This window comes from Asterias amurensis, chromosome 16, assembly GCF_032118995.1.
Source record: "Asterias amurensis chromosome 16, ASM3211899v1".
NCBI classification, from domain to species: Eukaryota; Metazoa; Echinodermata; class Asteroidea; order Forcipulatida; family Asteriidae; genus Asterias; species Asterias amurensis.
In genome coordinates this window covers 2,545,475-2,564,884 of record NC_092663.1, presented here as the reverse complement: position 1 = coordinate 2,564,884, position 19,410 = coordinate 2,545,475, and the positions used below count along the sequence as shown (strand labels likewise).

Genomic DNA, 19,410 nt, shown 5'->3' with positions numbered 1-19,410 from the left:
AGTAAGGCAGCCTTGGGCTCGTTGGGGGATTTAAAGGAAACAGCAGAGCTTGAGTCTGGTGCTCTTACCACTAGGCCACACCATGCTAAGTGGAACAGTAAGGCAGCCTTGGGCTCGTTAGGGGATTTAAAGGAAACAGCAGAGCTTGAGTCTGGTGCTCTTACCACTAGGCCACACCATGCTAAGTGGAACAGTAAGGCAGCCTTGGGCTCGTTGGGGGATTTAAAGGAAACAGCAGAGCTTGAGTCTGGTGCTCTTACCACTAGGCCACACCATGCTAAGTGGAACAGTAAGGCAGCCTTGGGCTCGTTAGGGGATTTAAAGGAACACGTTTCCTACGATTGGTCGAGACCAACTCGTCCGATCCAAGGAAACATGTTCCTTTAAGGCAGTGAATCAACATTGAGGTAGCAGATTCTGTTCCCACATGAAGTGAGTAGAAATTTCATCTGAAACTGTCTTCTTTTGAATCAACTACCTTCAGCTATGCAAATTTACCGCATACGTACGTGTAAGTGACAAACGGATTGTAAGTGCAAATTCCCAATGTTTGCGGCTCAAACTTGATTGTTACATAAACCATGAAATTTAATCAAGAAACCTTACCCTCTTTGTCACAGCCAAAGGGCTTCACTACGAAGCTGGAAGTTACATTGGGGTGCACCAGGTACACTTTTATAGCGGTTGCAAAAGTGTTTGGTGGTAGGCGGATCTTAGTGCTTGAGTCGCCATCAAAGACATAACCTCCATCTGAGTTGATAAGGCGTTCAAACCCATCTCGAACGTCGTAATGAGTCTCAAAAGCAGCTGTCACTCTCTCTGAAGGATTTGAACTCTTAATGAGGACTGAAGTGATTTCAATCGTTGTGTTGATGGTAATGATAAGGTGGGATCCGGTGTGGGGATTGCTGACTTGTGTTGAGGGGTTGGAAGGTGTCCAACCAGCACCTGGTATTGGATTCTGTGTCCCCAAGTTGTTACCATCTGTGTATTTTCTTGTTATTTCAATACTTGGACTATCATCAAGATCTTCATCACAGGGTGCTGGTGAAGTAGATCAAAGCAATAAATCAGATCAACAAATACACAAATCATGATGACAAAGGAATTATATCTTTAACATTTACCATTTTAATTGAAGCCTTCTAATATCAGTATCTTTAAACTGTGTAAGTTTAATGTAAATCTGTGGACATTGTGTTTTGTGTTTACAAAAAGTACCCAGACTCTTTAAGCTCTAATAAAAGACCTCATGCTCCTTTCTTTAGATTATGCGTTACTCGAGTAAATAATAAAAAAGCCACTAAAAAAAACCTCTCCCTATACCTTCCTTGAAAAAAAAAGATAACAAAAACCTAAAATTTAAAACAAGGGAGTGCTGCAAAATTAAACCTTTGTAGAAAAGAAAAAAACAGAAGTGTCAGTTTGGTTCTAGGTTTTTATTTTTTATTAAATCATGTTTACATTATAATAGATGTTTAATTTTTATTGAGAATAAAGAACATTAATTTTGGTTTTTACCCATACACCAAAGTGCGTTAGCACTGCATACTCAGTACTTCCCCGAGTCCTAAAAAAAATATCACAGGCATATTACTCGGGTGGGATCCGAACCCACGACCCTTGCAATTCTAGAGCAGTGTCTTACCAACTAGACTACCGAGGTTCGCCCGTTAGCTAGAGGCAGTTTGAATCCTATGTTTCGGCAGCGGGTACAGCATCGATATAATAGATGTTACATTTGCATTGGGGATAAAGAATATTAATTTTGGTTTTTCTACCCATACACCGTTTTGTGTTAGCCGACTACAATAAATAATAATAACTGGAAGTGCATGAAAAATGCTTTAAAAAGGCGTTATTTCATGGATTTTTCTTTATGTCAATTGTCCACCAGGCATGTACCCTTTTTGTTACCTTGTTTTTGTTATGACAAAAAACTTATGTCAAGTCAGATTTATATTGTTACTCTTATTCTTCATACCATGCAAAGCTTCAAACACCATTTAAACCCATAGTTCTTTAAAGATACAGCCCTTTTTGTATTCACCTACAAGACACTTCTGAGGTCTCCAAATCAAATTCGTTGAAAATTTCTTCTTTCTCAAAAACTACGTTACTTCAGAGGGAGCCATTCCTCACAATGTTTTATACTATCAACGGCTCCCTTTCACTTGTAACAAAGGAAGGTTATGTGCTAATAATTTGTTTGCGTAATTCCCAAGAGTGTCCACTGCCTTTAATGGACAAATAAATTATTGAATTGAATTGACCTGTGGTTGTTGCCTTATTTGTAGATTTTTTTTTTTGCCGCTCTCTGTATTTTTAAAAAAATGGCATTGTATATTTTATTGCTGCTTCGTTGCTTTTGGGATTCCTCTATGTATTTTCAGTCCTGATGTGTTATGTGATTTTAATGGTTTACTTTTTATTGTTCATTGCGTTTTTGATCTGTCTGTCTGTGTTGCATTCCCTCACTTTAATTTTGGTCATCTCTTTTTCTTATTTTTATGATTCTCTGCATTTTAAACACTGTGTGTTTTAGTATCTATTGTTTACTTCCTCGATGGTTTAATGGTTTATATATTTTTATTGTTAATTGTCATGCGCCTTGGAACAAGTTTGCCTGGAATTGGCGCAGTATAAATAAGTTATTATAAATTATTATTATTATTATTTGAAGGTAGTAGTTGTTGCTTTTGGAGTTGTGGTGTGTATATAGTAGTGGTTACCACCTCGGTGGTTGTAGGTGCAGCTATAGTTCATAATTATGAAAAATAATTTGCTGTTCTTGCACTGTGGACCCATTTTTTTATGCCCCGTCAGTATTTCCCTACAAGGTTTATGTGGAGTTACGTGTTGAAGTATGAGACCTATCCCCAGCCGTGACACTTGTGTCCTTCAGCAAGACACTTAACCATTGCTTCGTCCTTTGGATGGGACGTAAAGCCATTGGTCCCATGTGTTGTTCAAACGCATGTAAAAGAACCCAGTGCACTTATCGAAAAGAGAAGGGGTTCGCCTCGGTGTTCCTTGCTGTGGCTGCTGTATGCGCAGTAGCACCTTGCACCCTTAGAAGATGCAATAACATATCTTTCTGAAAGTTTGTTCATGTATATACTCAGCACCTTGAGTACCTTGTTTGGTGGATGCGTGCGCTATATAAGACTTTGTTATTATATTATTCCAATTCATAGCATCATGTAATGGCTACATGGTGCTGTGGTGCAATATTGTTATGTCACAAAAAAAAGTTACAATCTTAATTACAGATTGTATTTACTTTTTTTCACAATTTCCGTCAAAAGTTAAATTTCAATTAAAGTAAGCATCAAGGAAGTGAATAAATAGTGCACATTTGTTCAAAAGGAAATTAAGCTCACCTGTTGTTGTTGCTGCTGCTGTTGCTGCTGTTGTTGTGCTTGCTGTTGTTGTTGCTGCTGTTGTTGTGCTTGCTGTTGTTGTTGCTGCTTTTGTTGTGCCTGCTGTTGTTGTTGCCGTTGTTGTTGTGACAGATAGTGAAGACAAATTACAGGGGAAAGTTAAAGTTTGACTTACAGGGAAGGTACACGTTTGGTAATTACTCAAAACAGTTATATAAATGGTTGATAATGACCAGCTGGAGCTGTTTATTACCGGTTGTTTTTTTGGGTACATTTGTGCGTGTTAGCCCACAGCCTAGTTCCCAGGGGCGATCGATCTCGCCGTGCCAGAATAGAAGGATGCATACTACTACAACTATGCACACGAATGCATATCCGAAAACCGTCTCAGTCATAAAAATGCAATACACGTACAGAGCTCAAGGAAAGGATGCTGGGAAAACGGATAAGTTTTACAGAGTTTCTTACTTTATTATGCCTTTTAACCAATACCTTGCAGGGTCGTGGCCGTGCGATCACACGGCCACTACCCTGCTGGTTTTAAACGGCAGTTTAAGAACTCGTCGCTACCCTCTTATTCCCTTAGGAATAAAATATTCTGTGAACAAGAGACAAGAGTGACTTCTTACCTGTTGTGGTCCTTTTGCAGTTTGGGATTGGGGAACATGAAAGTTTACTAACTGGAACTGACAAACTAAAATCCATTTTACACGAGCATTCTTCACATTCCACAGGTTGATCCTGTACAGAAAGTAAAAACAAAATATTTGTTGCATAAATGTTTTTTTTCTCCATCTATAGACCAATCCAGGCGCGCAAGTGCTGGGCGCCGCCATGGGTGCCGCGCGGCACTGCTGCGGTGTCTTTGTGCCTAATTTAGTGCACAAAGACATGATGAAATCGTTTTCCTTTTACCTTTTTATGGAAATTGAATGTCTTCCTCGACAATCTATGCAATTTCCCTGACATGGCTGCATGATATGACGATGTACATGTACTACATTCTTGATAACTTTTTTTAATAAAGCACAAAGTAAAATACTGAAATTCTGACAAAATGTAACGCATTTTATCAACTTTTATGCAGTTTACATACGTGTCTTTTTCCCCTTATTCACCTAAGACAATCACCATTTTCAAGATGATTCGGTTCTATTTAGTTGCAAATATTTGTGGTCAGTGATCTTCATTAGTATATCATGATGTCCTGGCAAGAAAATTGTGTAAGTCGTTGAGGGAAACGTTTAATTTCCATAAAGAGTGACAAGGAACATGATTTCCTCATGTCTTTGTGCAAAAAGTAGGCACATGTGCACCGTAGCAGTGGCGTGCGGTGCTCAACACCTGTGCGCCTAGTGCGCACCTGGGTTTGTCTATATTCACCGAAGTTGAATGCTTTTGTCAAAAAGCCAATTTGTCAATTTCACATATTAAAGAGAAAATAGTATCAGCTGTTGCAAAGTGTTCACCAACCAAAAGGCGCATATGCAATCATTGCAATCATTGAATTGGAGACTTTGAGACGATGGTGGCAGCAGACTTACCAGGTAAATCCGATGCTCTCCATAGTATGCGAATGCTCAGAACTACGTAAACAATGACAATTTACCTAATAAGTCTGCAGCCACCTAGCATTCCAAAGTCTCCCATTGTTTTTTGACTTGCTAAACTTTGGGTCATATCTAAGAAACAATTATCCAGTTCTCAAGTACGTTTAATACCGCTGATGTAAAGATTGTAAAAATCCAATTTTTTAAAATAAAAACGTTGATGTAATGCGGCACTCGATTATCATCAAGACAGCATTTTTCAAGTCATCTAAATGAGGTTGTATTAAATTTTAATCTGAGTGATCTTTTGCGAAGAGTTGGAGGGAAGACGAAAAAAGAGAAAAGCGGAAAAGAAAGACTAACTTGTACCATGTCAAGAGGTTTTTCGGATGAAGTCGGAATACCTAAATAATAGAGAGGTTTCGCAGAGTCACCGATACTCTTACGTGAACGGATACGTCATGATACGTCATCACTTTTTGAGGTCCATGTGACGTATAACCGTTGTACACAAGCTAGAATAGTCGCTCGGAACGGGAATCTGTCGCCCTAAATGTACGTAAACAATGAGTATATTTGTTCATGTTTTTGTAGCGAATTGTTATTTTTTAATGTACGTACCAGGTTTTCACCATGTCTATTAGAGGAATCATACATGGATGTAGTTGGACATTGTTAACCACCGTGCTTCAGAAAAAGAGAAATGGCGATTGTACATAGGTGTAGTCATTTGGTTAATAGTGCCCTCTTGAGCCTCAAGTTGAGGGTATTCGTTAGAATGTTGCGAAACAAAACTACACAGCTCACTTGACGCGAACGCGTACGGTTCGATATCTGAATGCGTATTCGTATCCGCGACTCTGCGAAACCTTTTGACTGAGTAAGACAGACTACTACATTGTATTTTCATCTGCCAAAGTAACCCTCTTCTTGGCACATTACAAATTTAGGTAACCATCGTGCTAATTTTCTAGGTGTTTTCTGAGGCTCAATTCCGTGGGCATGATTTCTTTTTGTGTAACTAAAATTAATTTGCACCATATACTGACCAAATCAACAGCAAAATAGATATTGAGTAAGAATGAAATAGATCCGTAATGTTATTTTGAATGAATAAAACTGTGAACCTGGGAGGCAAGTACCCAAAGAAAACTTCTGTGGATGCAACATGCAACAATACCTGTTCAAGTCTGACACACATGTTTGAATTCCAGGTAAATCCCAACGTGGTCTCTAAGTAGCCTGGACCAAAACCATCTCCAATGTCCCTGTGGTAACCATCATCACATGGGCATGTGTCTTCAGTTTGCATTGTACATTCATATTTTTGTTCAAAACGGGCAGGACCTAGCGTGCTCTGGAGTTCACAAGAAATGGGTTCGCTGACATGACAATCAGGGCAAGCTTTAAATAGGGAGAAGAATAAAAAATAAAGTCTTTTTTTTTAAATGTTGAATTCCGAACAGATTCAAGTTCAACCCTTCGCCCCCCCCCCCCCCCCCCCCCCCCCCGTTTCACCTGTTGAATTTCTGTGTGCTTTCTGCCTCTCTCACTCTATTTATGTATTTCCATTTGAATGCTTACTGTTTTAAAGGCAGTGGACACTATTGGTATTTACTCTGACAAGTATCAGAATAATTATTAGCATAAAACCTTTATTGGTAACAAGTAATGGGGAGAGGTTGATAGTATAAAACAGTGTGAGAAATGGCTCCCTCTGAAGTACATGTAACGTAGTTTTCGAGAAAGAAGTAATTTTCCATGAATTTGATTTAGAGACCTCAGATTTAGAATTTGAGGTCTCGAAATCAAGCATCTGAAAGCACACAACTTCGTGTGACGACCGATTGAGCTCAAGTTTTCACAGGTTTGTTATTTTATGCATATGTTGAGATACACCAACTGTGAAGACTAGTCTTTGATAATTACCAATAGTGTCCAGTGTCTTTAAACCACAGGCCTTTTTGCTGGTAAGGGACCATGGATAAATTAAGAATGCAGTCGCCCCCATGTAGATGCAGTCAAGCATGCGGCCGTTTCAAATTTGTCACAGGCCTGTGCCACAATGGACTTAGCCCTCCAGTGATGAGGTTTTCTTGTTTTGAACTCTATTGTTCGTGCCTTGTTCAGATTACACAGACAATACAGCCCACAAAGGAGTGAATGATTAGTGTTTGCGCCCTTAGAAGATGCAATAACATATCTTTCTGAAAGTTTGTTCATGTATATACTCAGCACCTTGAGTACCTTGTTTGGTGGATGCGTGCGCTATATAAGACTTTGTTATTATATTATTCCAATTCATAGCATCATGTAATGGCTACATGGTGCTGTGGTGCAATATTGTTATGTCACAAAAAAAAGTTACAATCTTAATTACAGATTGTATTTACTTTTTTTCACAATTTCCGTCAAAAGTTAAATTTCAATTAAAGTAAGCATCAAGGAAGTGAATAAATAGTGCACATTTGTTCAAAAGGAAATTAAGCTCACCTGTTGTTGTTGCTGCTGCTGTTGCTGCTGTTGTTGTGCTTGCTGTTGTTGTTGCTGCTGTTGTTGTGCTTGCTGTTGTTGTTGCTGCTTTTGTTGTGCCTGCTGTTGTTGTTGCCGTTGTTGTTGTGACAGATAGTGAAGACAAATTACAGGGGAAAGTTAAAGTTTGACTTACAGGGAAGGTACACGTTTGGTAATTACTCAAAACAGTTATATAAATGGTTGATAATGACCAGCTGGAGCTGTTTATTACCGGTTGTTTTTTTGGGTACATTTGTGCGTGTTAGCCCACAGCCTAGTTCCCAGGGGCGATCGATCTCGCCGTGCCAGAATAGAAGGATGCATACTACTACAACTATGCACACGAATGCATATCCGAAAACCGTCTCAGTCATAAAAATGCAATACACGTACAGAGCTCAAGGAAAGGATGCTGGGAAAACGGATAAGTTTTACAGAGTTTCTTACTTTATTATGCCTTTTAACCAATACCTTGCAGGGTCGTGGCCGTGCGATCACACGGCCACTACCCTGCTGGTTTTAAACGGCAGTTTAAGAACTCGTCGCTACCCTCTTATTCCCTTAGGAATAAAATATTCTGTGAACAAGAGACAAGAGTGACTTCTTACCTGTTGTGGTCCTTTTGCAGTTTGGGATTGGGGAACATGAAAGTTTACTAACTGGAACTGACAAACTAAAATCCATTTTACACGAGCATTCTTCACATTCCACAGGTTGATCCTGTACAGAAAGTAAAAACAAAATATTTGTTGCATAAATGTTTTTTTTCTCCATCTATAGACCAATCCAGGCGCGCAAGTGCTGGGCGCCGCCATGGGTGCCGCGCGGCACTGCTGCGGTGTCTTTGTGCCTAATTTAGTGCACAAAGACATGATGAAATCGTTTTCCTTTTACCTTTTTATGGAAATTGAATGTCTTCCTCGACAATCTATGCAATTTCCCTGACATGGCTGCATGATATGACGATGTACATGTACTACATTCTTGATAACTTTTTTTAATAAAGCACAAAGTAAAATACTGAAATTCTGACAAAATGTAACGCATTTTATCGACTTTTATGCAGTTTACATACGTGTCTTTTTCCCCTTATTCACCTAAGACAATCACCATTTTCAAGATGATTCGGTTCTATTTAGTTGCAAATATTTGTGGTCAGTGATCTTCATTAGTATATCATGATGTCCTGGCAAGAAAATTGTGTAAGTCGTTGAGGGAAACGTTTAATTTCCATAAAGAGTGACAAGGAACATGATTTCCTCATGTCTTTGTGCAAAAAGTAGGCACATGTGCACCGTAGCAGTGGCGTGCGGTGCTCAACACCTGTGCGCCTAGTGCGCACCTGGGTTTGTCTATATTCACCGAAGTTGAATGCTTTTGTCAAAAAGCCAATTTGTCAATTTCACATATTAAAGAGAAAATAGTATCAGCTGTTGCAAAGTGTTCACCAACCAAAAGGCGCATATGCAATCATTGCAATCATTGAATTGGAGACTTTGAGACGATGGTGGCAGCAGACTTACCAGGTAAATCCGATGCTCTCCATAGTATGCGAATGCTCAGAACTACGTAAACAATGACAATTTACCTAATAAGTCTGCAGCCACCTAGCATTCCAAAGTCTCCCATTGTTTTTTGACTTGCTAAACTTTGGGTCATATCTAAGAAACAATTATCCAGTTCTCAAGTACGTTTAATACCGCTGATGTAAAGATTGTAAAAATCAAATTTTTTAAAATAAAAACGTTGATGTAATGCGGCACTCGATTATCATCAAGACAGCATTTTTCAAGTCATCTAAATGAGGTTGTATTAAATTTTAATCTGAGTGATCTTTTGCGAAGAGTTGGAGGGAAGACGAAAAAAGAGAAAAGCGGAAAAGAAAGACTAACTTGTACCATGTCAAGAGGTTTTTCGGATGAAGTCGGAATACCTAAATAATAGAGAGGTTTCGCAGAGTCACCGATACTCTTACGTGAACGGATACGTCATGATACGTCATCACTTTTTGAGGTCCATGTGACGTATAACCGTTGTACACAAGCTAGAATAGTCGCTCGGAACGGGAATCTGTCGCCCTAAATGTACGTAAACAATGAGTATATTTGTTCATGTTTTTGTAGCGAATTGTTATTTTTTAATGTACGTACCAGGTTTTCACCATGTCTATTAGAGGAATCATACATGGATGTAGTTGGACATTGTTAACCACCGTGCTTCAGAAAAAGAGAAATGGCGATTGTACATAGGTGTAGTCATTTGGTTAATAGTGCCCTCTTGAGCCTCAAGTTGAGGGTATTCGTTAGAATGTTGCGAAACAAAACTACACAGCTCACTTGACGCGAACGCGTACGGTTCGATATCTGAATGCGTATTCGTATCCGCGACTCTGCGAAACCTTTTGACTGAGTAAGACAGACTACTACATTGTATTTTCATCTGCCAAAGTAACCCTCTTCTTGGCACATTACAAATTTAGGTAACCATCGTGCTAATTTTCTAGGTGTTTTCTGAGGCTCAATTCCGTGGGCATGATTTCTTTTTGTGTAACTAAAATTAATTTGCACCATATACTGACCAAATCAACAGCAAAATAGATATTGAGTAAGAATGAAATAGATCCGTAATGTTATTTTGAATGAATAAAACTGTGAACCTGGGAGGCAAGTACCCAAAGAAAACTTCTGTGGATGCAACATGCAACAATACCTGTTCAAGTCTGACACACATGTTTGAATTCCAGGTAAATCCCAACGTGGTCTCTAAGTAGCCTGGACCAAAACCATCTCCAATGTCCCTGTGGTAACCATCATCACATGGGCATGTGTCTTCAGTTTGCATTGTACATTCATATTTTTGTTCAAAACGGGCAGGACCTAGCGTGCTCTGGAGTTCACAAGAAATGGGTTCGCTGACATGACAATCAGGGCAAGCTTTAAATAGGGAGAAGAATAAAAAATAAAGTCTTTTTTTTTAAATGTTGAATTCCGAACAGATTCAAGTTCAACCCTTCGCCCCCCCCCCCCCCCCCCCCGTTTCACCTGTTGAATTTCTGTGTGCTTTCTGCCTCTCTCACTCTATTTATGTATTTCCATTTGAATGCTTACTGTTTTAAAGGCAGTGGACACTATTGGTATTTACTCTGACAAGTATCAGAATAATTATTAGCATAAAACCTTTATTGGTAACAAGTAATGGGGAGAGGTTGATAGTATAAAACAGTGTGAGAAATGGCTCCCTCTGAAGTACATGTAACGTAGTTTTCGAGAAAGAAGTAATTTTCCATGAATTTGATTTAGAGACCTCAGATTTAGAATTTGAGGTCTCGAAATCAAGCATCTGAAAGCACACAACTTCGTGTGACGACCGATTGAGCTCAAGTTTTCACAGGTTTGTTATTTTATGCATATGTTGAGATACACCAACTGTGAAGACTAGTCTTTGATAATTACCAATAGTGTCCAGTGTCTTTAAACCACAGGCCTTTTTGCTGGTAAGGGACCATGGATAAATTAAGAATGCAGTCGCCCCCATGTAGATGCAGTCAAGCATGCGGCCGTTTCAAATTTGTCACAGGCCTGTGCCACAATGGACTTAGCCCTCCAGTGATGAGGTTTTCTTGTTTTGAACTCTATTGTTCGTGCCTTGTTCAGATTACACAGACAATACAGCCCACAAAGGAGTGAATGATTAGTGTTTGCGGTTTAGCTCAGGCATACCATATTTCACAGTGGTATTTTGCCAACACCATTGTTCCTTTGTTATGCAGCGATTCTTCCTTAAGACCGGGAGATTGTAACCAAAGTAGCAATTTTAATAAAATATAACCAAAGTAGAAATTTTAATAAATGTGCAAATAATCTTGGGAAACAGATCGCTGGTCTGAGATCCAGACTCTTTTTGCCCCCTCCACTCACCCCTCCCAAAAAAGAAAAAAAAACGCACACATTGTTGAACATTTCTTTCTCCCTTAGGTGACTTTCTAATAGTTCTTTGAAAAAAAAAAATTAATAATTTCATGTTCAAGTTTTTCAGTGGCCACGTGAAGGAATCAAATAATTTCTAGACATATGTTCAGCGAGCTTATCACATAATTTCTCAAAAAACAATGCAAAACTTTCCATATCTTCACGACAATCTAAGCTTTTGCACTAAACATAAACACTGGTGATAAGTCACTTAAATTGGGTAAAATTTCCCAATAAATGTTTTTTTTGTGCTTTTTTCTGCCTCTGATGAAGATCTGGTATGGATCCAATGCTAAAGACATTTCCCCTACTAGTTTTAAACAAGTAATAAACATACGTGGTGTTGTCTCTTTAGGAGTGGTCGTTGTCACAACAATTGTCGTTGACTCAGTTGGGGTTGTCGTTGTCTCAGTGGTGGTTGTTGACTCGGTTGGGGTTGTCGTTGACTCAGTGGTGGTTGTTGACACAGTTGGGGTTGTCGTTGACTCAGTGGTGGTTGTTGACACCGTTGGGGTTGTCGTTGACTCAGTGGTTGTTGTTGACTCGGTTGGGGTTGTCGTTGACTCAGTGGTGGTTGTTGACAGGGTTGGGGTTGTCGTTGACTCAGTGATGGTTGTTGACTCAGTTGGGATGGTCGTCGACTCAGTGGTGGTTGTTGACACGGTTGGGGTGGTCGTTGACTCAGTGATGGTTGTTGACTCAGTTGGGATGGTCGTCGACTCAGTGGTGGTTGTTGACTCGGTCAGGGTTGTCGTTGACTCAGTGGTGGTTGTTGACACAGTTGGGGTTGTCGTTGACTCAGTGGTGGTTGTTGACACAGTTGGGATGGTCGTCGACTCAGTGGTGGTTGTTGACTCGGTTGGGGTGATCGTTGACTCAGTGATGGTTGTTGACTCAGTTGGGATGGTCGTCGACTCAGTGGTGGTTGTTGACACGGTTGGGGTGGTCGTTGACTCAGTGGTGGTTGTTGACACAGTTGGGGTGGTCGTTGACTCGGTGGTGGTTGTTGACACAGTTGGGGTTGTGGTTGACTCAGTGGTGGTTGTTGACACAGTTGGGGTGGTCGTTGACTCAGTGGTGGTTGTTGACTCGGTTGGGGTTGTCGTTGACTCAGTGGTGGTTGTTGACTTAGTTGGGATGGTCGTCGACTCAGTGGTGGTTATTGACTCGGTTGGGGTTGTCGTTGACTCAGTGATGGTTGTTGACTCAGTTGGGATGGTCGTCGACTCAGTGGTGGTTGTTGACACGGTTGGGGTGGTCGTTGACTCAGTGATGGTTGTTGACTCAGTTGGGATGGTCGTCGACTCAGTGGTGGTTGTTGACTCGGTCGGGGTTGTTGTTGACTCAGCGGTGGTTGTTGACACAGTTGGGGTTGTCGTTGACTCAGTGGTGGTTGTTGACACAGTTGGGGTGGTCGTTGACTCAGTGGTGGTTGTTGTCACGGTTGGGGTGGTCGTTGACTCTGTGGTGGTTGTTGACACAGTTGGGGTTGTCGTTGACTCAGTGGTGGTTGTTGACACAGTTGGGATGGTCATCGACTCAGTGGTGGTTGTTGACTCGGTCGGGGTTGTCGTTGACTCAGTGATGGTTGTTGACTCAGTTGGGATGGTCGTCGACTCAGTGGTGGTTGTTGACACGGTTGGGGTGGTTGTTGACTCAGTGGTGGTTGTTGACACAGTTGGGGTGGTCGTTGACTCAGTGGTGGTTGTTGACACGGTTCGGGTGGTCGTTGACTCAGTGGTGGTTGTTGACACAGTTGGGGTTGTGGTTGACTCAGTGGTGGTTGTTGACACAGTTGGGGTGGTCGTTGACTCAGTGGTGGTTGTTGACTCGGTTGGGGTTGTCGTTGACTCAGTGGTGGTTGTTGACTTAGTTGGGCTGGTCGTCGACTCAGTGGTGGTTATTGACTCGGTTGGGGTTGTCGTTGACTCAGTGATGGTTGTTGACTCAGTTGGGATGGTCGTCGACTCAGTGGTGGTTGTTGACACGGTTGGGGTGGTCGTTGACTCAGTGATGGTTGTTGACTCAGTTGGGATGGTCGTCGACTCAGTGGTGGTTGTTGACTCGGTCGGGGTTGTTGTTGACTCAGCGGTGGTTGTTGACACAGTTGGGGTTGTCGTTGACTCAGTGGTGGTTGTTGACACAGTTGGGGTGGTCGTTGTTTCAGTGGTGGTTGTCACGGTTGGGGTGGTCGTTGACTCTGTGGTGGTTGTTGACACAGTTGGGGTTGTCGTTGACTCAGTGGTGGTTGTTGACACAGTTGGGATGGTCGTCGACTCAGTGGTGGTTGTTGACTCGGTCGGGGTTGTCGTTGACTCAGTGATGGTTGTTGACTCAGTTGGGATGGTCGTCGACTCAGTGGTGGTTGTTGACACGGTTGGGGTGGTCGTTGACTCAGTAGTGGTTGTTGACACAGTTGGGGTGGTCGTTGACTCAGTGGTGGTTGTTGACACGGTTCGGGTGGTCGTTGACTCAGTGGTGGTTGTTGACACAGTTGGGGTTGTGGTTGACTCAGTGGTGGTTGTTGACACAGTTGGGGTGGTCGTTGACTCAGTGGTGGTTGTTGACTCGGTTGGGGTTGTCGTTGACTCAGTGGTGGTTGTTGACTTAGTTGGGATGGTCGTCGACTCAGTGGTGGTTATTGACTCGGTCGGGGTTGTCGTTGACTCAGTGATGGTTGTTGACTCAGTTGGGATGGTCGTTGACTCAGTGGTGGTTGTTGACTCGGTTGGGGTTGTCGTTGACTCAGTGATGGTTGTTGACTCAGTTGGGATGGTCGTCGACTCAGTGGTGGCTGTTGACTCGGTCGGGGTTGTTGTTGACTCAGCGGTGGTTGTTGACACAGTTGGGGTTGTCGTTGACTCAGTGGTGGTTGTTGACACAGTTGGGGTGGTCGTTGACTCAGTGGTGGTTGTTGACACGGTTGGGGTGGTCGTTGACTCTGTTAAGACAAATAAACTAAAAATGACATCTCTGTCTCCAAATGAATTGAGGACTGAACTCTTAATGAGGAATGAAGTTGATAGTATTAAACATTGTGAGAAACAGCTCCCTCTGAAGTGATGTAGTTTTCGAGAAAGAAATAATTTTCCACGTAATTGATTTCGAGACCTCAGATTTAGAATTTGAGGTCTCAAAATCAAGCATCTGAAAGCACACAACTTTGTGTGATTATGGTGCGACAAGGGTGTTTTTTCTTTCATTGATATCTCCCAACTTCGACGACCAATTGAGCTCAAATTTTCACAGGTTTGTTGTTTGATGCATATGTTGAGATACACCAACTGTGAAGACTAGTCTTTGACAATTACCAATAGTGTCCAGTGTCTTTAAAGCACCGTGTAATGGTTTATGAGACGCTGTGGCGCAATATGCTGCAAATCAAACCAGGAACACCATGGTGAACCTCTCTTTCTTTTCAATAAGTGCACTGGGCTCTTTTACGTGCGATACACAACACACAGGACCAATGGCTTTACGTCCCATCTGAAGGACGAAGCAATGGTTAAGTGTCTTGCTTAAGGATACAAGTGTCAGGACTGGGACTCAACCCCTGGGACTGAACGGAAACACCACAGTATGAATTCAGTGCTACACTTCTGTAAATTAGTTGTTTTTCCCCACATGATGTCAACTGATATTGTACCTATAGCCTTACCGATGGTTGATGTATAGCAATTGTTCTGTATACAGTCACACTTCGGTACGCAATGGCTGCCATTAAACTGAGCTTCTCCAACGCATTCACAGCAAAATTCTTCTCCTTCGGGATCCGTAAAATTGTTTGGTTGACACTCACTGCTAATTTCTGGGCACACATGCTCGCGACATTTTACACTACAGTTAGTTTGCAATGATGCGTATGGACAGGTAGCTGTAATGGAAGACAAACAGATTTATAAACATGTTTGAGTCAAAAAGCATTGTGTCCCTAAAAAATAAATAACTAAACAAGTAAATAAAAATAAAAATAAATCAAGAGAAAAAAATTAAATAAATACATAGATAAATAAATAAAATTAAAAAAATTAAAAATGGCATTTAGGCACCCTGAGCTTTTGAAATTGCACAAATGCTCAAATGTACACACAACACAAACGTTACAGCAATGATAAAAACATGTTTTTTGTACAGAGTCTATGGCCTAAAGCAATGCGTCCAGATTACTTACACATATAAAACGGAAAGAACACACCAAACAACACATGGTGCAGAAACACATACTTATACCATCCCTTTGAACACGTTTGGACACCCAAAGTGGCAGACAGGAGACACTCAGGTATGAGCACTGCGTATTGTGCAATAGGGGGAATGCCGGTCTTTTGAAAACTGTACTTGTGCAAGTTACTGACTTGACTGTACTTGACTTCGCTGTAAAAAAGCTACAAATAAATGATCAAGGTGGCTTATATTTGGGGACAGCATTGCTGATAATTTAAATACTTTTAAAGGACGGTAAGATTGTGAAATATACATCAACATGGATTTGAGGAATACACAATACGGATGCATATTACGTTTATGCAATATGCAAACGGTCCATGGACACAATGATTTAAGCCTGAGACCACAAATTGTAGTTTGTTTGGTCGCGCCGAAGTGTGTCCTTATGTTCCTGCAAACACTTGGCCCAAGCTGTATGCCAAGCAAATTGAATTGGCAAACATTTCTGCCTGTGAGTTAGCAGTAACAAATGTCATCCACCATATTTCAAGTGACCTTTTTAAGCGCCCTTTGTGAAAAATCCAGTTGACAAAATAGCGTCTGACAAAATGAAGTTAGCTGTGAACTTTTGTATTTATGCCTAGACTGATTTGTATAGCACACTACAGGGTGAGTCAAGCAGAACTTGACCAGGATGGGTGATTTTTTTCAAACAAATGACACTCAAAAGTTTAGTAAAGCATTTAACAAGCACTCTCTCCTGCTTATTAGGGTAAAAAAAATGAGAGAAATCTATCACTTCCAGAGAAGAGTTATGTAATTTTTTAATAAAGGTACTCCTCTTGCCAGCTGTCCACGGAATACTTGAGATTGTTTCACTCTTTTTTCCAGATAAGCAGGACAGAATGCTTGTTTACTAAGTGCTTCCCTTGGGTTTTGAGTGTCAGTTGTTGTTTTGTTTTAATATTATAATTCACAGTCAACTTCTTTTTGACTCGCCCTGTATAAGACTTACAAGGTGCTGTAGTGCGATCAGCAGCCATTGCCAGAAACACTGAGGCACTGTGTGTCTGAACGGTTCTAAAGTTAGTCCAAATCGAGTTCAACCCACAAAAGATAAACCGTCCAGGGAGGGGGTTTATCTTTAAGACTGCTTCGGGTTTATCTTTAAACACAGTGTGTGGACAGAATAAAAAAAGACCACATCCGGTTTAACTCACAACAGACTCATTGACCTCCGTAATCATTATGTAAACATGCGGTGACAAATGAACAGGCCAATAAACAGGATGTTAGAGTAACGGGGTCGCGTTTGCTTTGACCTCTTAAAACCAAAGACAAACCGTATCGGGTTTAACTCAGTGCTGTCTGAACGCAAGGGGGTTTTATTTTTACGACCACCCCTTGCTGCTCATAGAAGTTAAACCGGTTTGGGTCTAACTTAGTACGCTGTCCGAACATACCCATAGATGTGACTGGGTTCTTTCAGTAGCTAGCTCTACAGGACATACCAAACAATGGCTCTAAGTTCCATCAGCAGGACAAAGCAATAATGTTTTAAAGTGTTTAACAATAAGGTCACAAGCGTCATGATCAGGACTCGACCTCACATTCCAATCATCAGAAACACAAGGGCCCAGTTTAATGGAGCTATTTCAGCACAAACAATTACTAAGAATGGCAAAGTCGTGCTTTAATGCCAGAGTAAGGTCAGCAAAACTGCAATGTCACAAGAATTACTTGTGACTGGTATCCTGTTAAATTTTGCCAATAATTGCAATAATTGCTGCTTTAGAAGCTTGGCAGAGAGCTCGAGTCAAATTCACTTGACAATGATGAGCAATGCCAGTCTAGAAATAAAGGAAAGTCTAATTTAGAACTCTACAAAGACATGGTTTTATACTCACTTGGTGATGGAAATTGAGGAGTAGACATAGTGGTGGTACTTGGGGTAGTAGTAGACACAGTGGTGGTACTTGGGGTAGTAGTAGACTCAGTGGTGGTACTTGGACTAGTAGTAAACTCAGTTGTAGTTATGATTGTTGTTGGTTTTTTGGTAGTAGTAGACTCAGTGGTGGTACTTGGGGTAGTAGTTGACTCAGTGGTGGTACTGGGGGTAGTAGTAGACTCAGTAGTGGTACTTGGGGTAGTAGTAGACACAGTGGTGGTACTTGGGGTAGTAGTAGACTCAGTGGTGGTACTTGGACTAGTAGTAAACTCAGTTGTAGTTATGATTGTTGTTGGTTTTTTGGTAGTAGTAGACTCAGTGGTGGTACTTGGGGTAGTAGTTGACTCAGTGGTGGTACTGGGGGTAGTAGTAGACTCAGTAGTGGTACTTGGGGTAGTAGTAGACACAGTGGTGGTACTTGGACTAGTAGTAAACTCAGTTGTAGTTATGATTGTTGTTGGTTTTTTGGTAGTAGTAGACTCAGTGGTGGTACTTGGGGTAGTAGTAGACTCAGTGGTGGTACTTGGGGTAGTAGTAGACTCAGTAGTGGTACTTGGGGTAGTAGTAGACTCAGTGGTGGTACTTGGGGTAGTAGTAGACTCAGTGGTGGTACTTGGGGTAGTAGTAGATTCAGTGGTGGTACTTGGGGTAGTAGTAAACTCAGTTGTAGTTATGATTGTTGTTGGTTTTTTGGTAGTAGTAGACTCAGTGGTGGTACTTGGGGTAGTAGTAGACTCAGTGGTGGTACTTGGGGTAGTAGTAGACTCAGTGGTGGTACTTGGGGTAGTAGTAGATTCAGTGGTGGTACTTGGGGTAGTACTAGACTCAGTTGTAGTACTTGGGGTAATAGTAGACACAGTGGTGGTACTTGGGGTAGTAGTAGACACAGTGGTGGTACTTGGGGTAGTAGTAGACTCAGTGGTGGTACTTGGGGTAGTAGTAGACTCAGTGGTGGTACTTGGGGTAGTAGTAGACTCAGTGGTGGTACTTGGGGTAGTAGTAGACTCAGTGGTAGTACTTGGGGTAGTAGTAGACACAGTGGTGGTACTTGGGGTAGTAGTAGACACTGTGGTGGTACTTGGGGTAGTAGTAGACACAGTGGTGGTACTTGGGGTAGTAGTAGACTCAGTGGTGGTACTTGGACTAGTAGTAAACTCAGTAGTAGTTATGATTGTTGTTGGTTTTTTGGTAGTAGTAGACTCAGTGGTGGTACTTGGGGTAGTAGTAGACTCAGTGGTGGTACTTGGGGTAGTAGTAGATTCAGTGGTGGTACTTGGGGTAGTAGTAAACTCAGTTGTAGTTATGATTGTTGTTGGTTTTTTGGTAGTAGTAGACTCAGTGGTGGTACTTGGGGTAGTAGTAGACTCAGTGGTGGTACTTGGGGTAGTAGTAGATTCAGTGGTGGTACTTGGGGTAGTACTAGACTCAGTGGTGGTACTTGGGGTAGTAGTAGACTCAGTGGTGGTACTTGGGGTAGTACTAGACTCAGTTGTAGTACTTGGGGTAATAGTAGACACAGTGGTGGTACTTGGGGTAGTAGTAGACACAGTGGTGGTACTTGGGGTAGTAGTAGACTCAGTGGTGGTACTTGGGGTAGTAGTAGACTCAGTGGTAGTACTTGGGGTAGTAGTAGACACAGTGGTGGTACTTGGGGTAGTAGTAGACACAGTGGTGGTACTTGGGGTAGTAGTAGACACAGTGGTGGTACTTGGGGTAGTAGTAGACACAGTGGTGGTACTTGGGGTAGTAGTAGACACAGTGGTGGTACTTGGGGTAGTAGTAGACTCAGTGGTGGTACTTGGACTAGTAGTAAACTCAGTTGTAGTTATGATTGTTGTTGGTTTTTTGGTAGTAGTAGACTCAGTGGTGGTACTTGGGGT

The 19,410-nt window shown here is 41.5% G+C and overlaps 1 protein-coding gene across 1 annotated transcript in view; it reads right to left on the bottom strand.

The window, feature by feature from the left end:
* Positions 1 to 19,410, bottom strand: part of LOC139949152 (uncharacterized) — a 69,895-nt gene that overhangs the window by 10,877 nt on the left and 39,608 nt on the right. The window contains exons 25-35 of the mRNA XM_071947552.1: positions 18,731 to 19,373; positions 17,490 to 17,887; positions 15,074 to 15,289; positions 11,753 to 14,356; positions 10,157 to 10,380; positions 8,056 to 8,167; positions 7,427 to 7,528; positions 6,114 to 6,337; positions 4,013 to 4,124; positions 3,384 to 3,485; positions 607 to 1,044 (exon numbers count right to left, since the gene is read on the bottom strand). Of these exons, the coding sequence (XP_071803653.1) occupies positions 607 to 1,044; positions 3,384 to 3,485; positions 4,013 to 4,124; positions 6,114 to 6,337; positions 7,427 to 7,528; positions 8,056 to 8,167; positions 10,157 to 10,380; positions 11,753 to 14,356; positions 15,074 to 15,289; positions 17,490 to 17,887; positions 18,731 to 19,373 (5,175 nt within the window). The remainder of the gene's footprint in view (positions 1 to 606; positions 1,045 to 3,383; positions 3,486 to 4,012; positions 4,125 to 6,113; positions 6,338 to 7,426; positions 7,529 to 8,055; positions 8,168 to 10,156; positions 10,381 to 11,752; positions 14,357 to 15,073; positions 15,290 to 17,489; positions 17,888 to 18,730; positions 19,374 to 19,410) is intronic.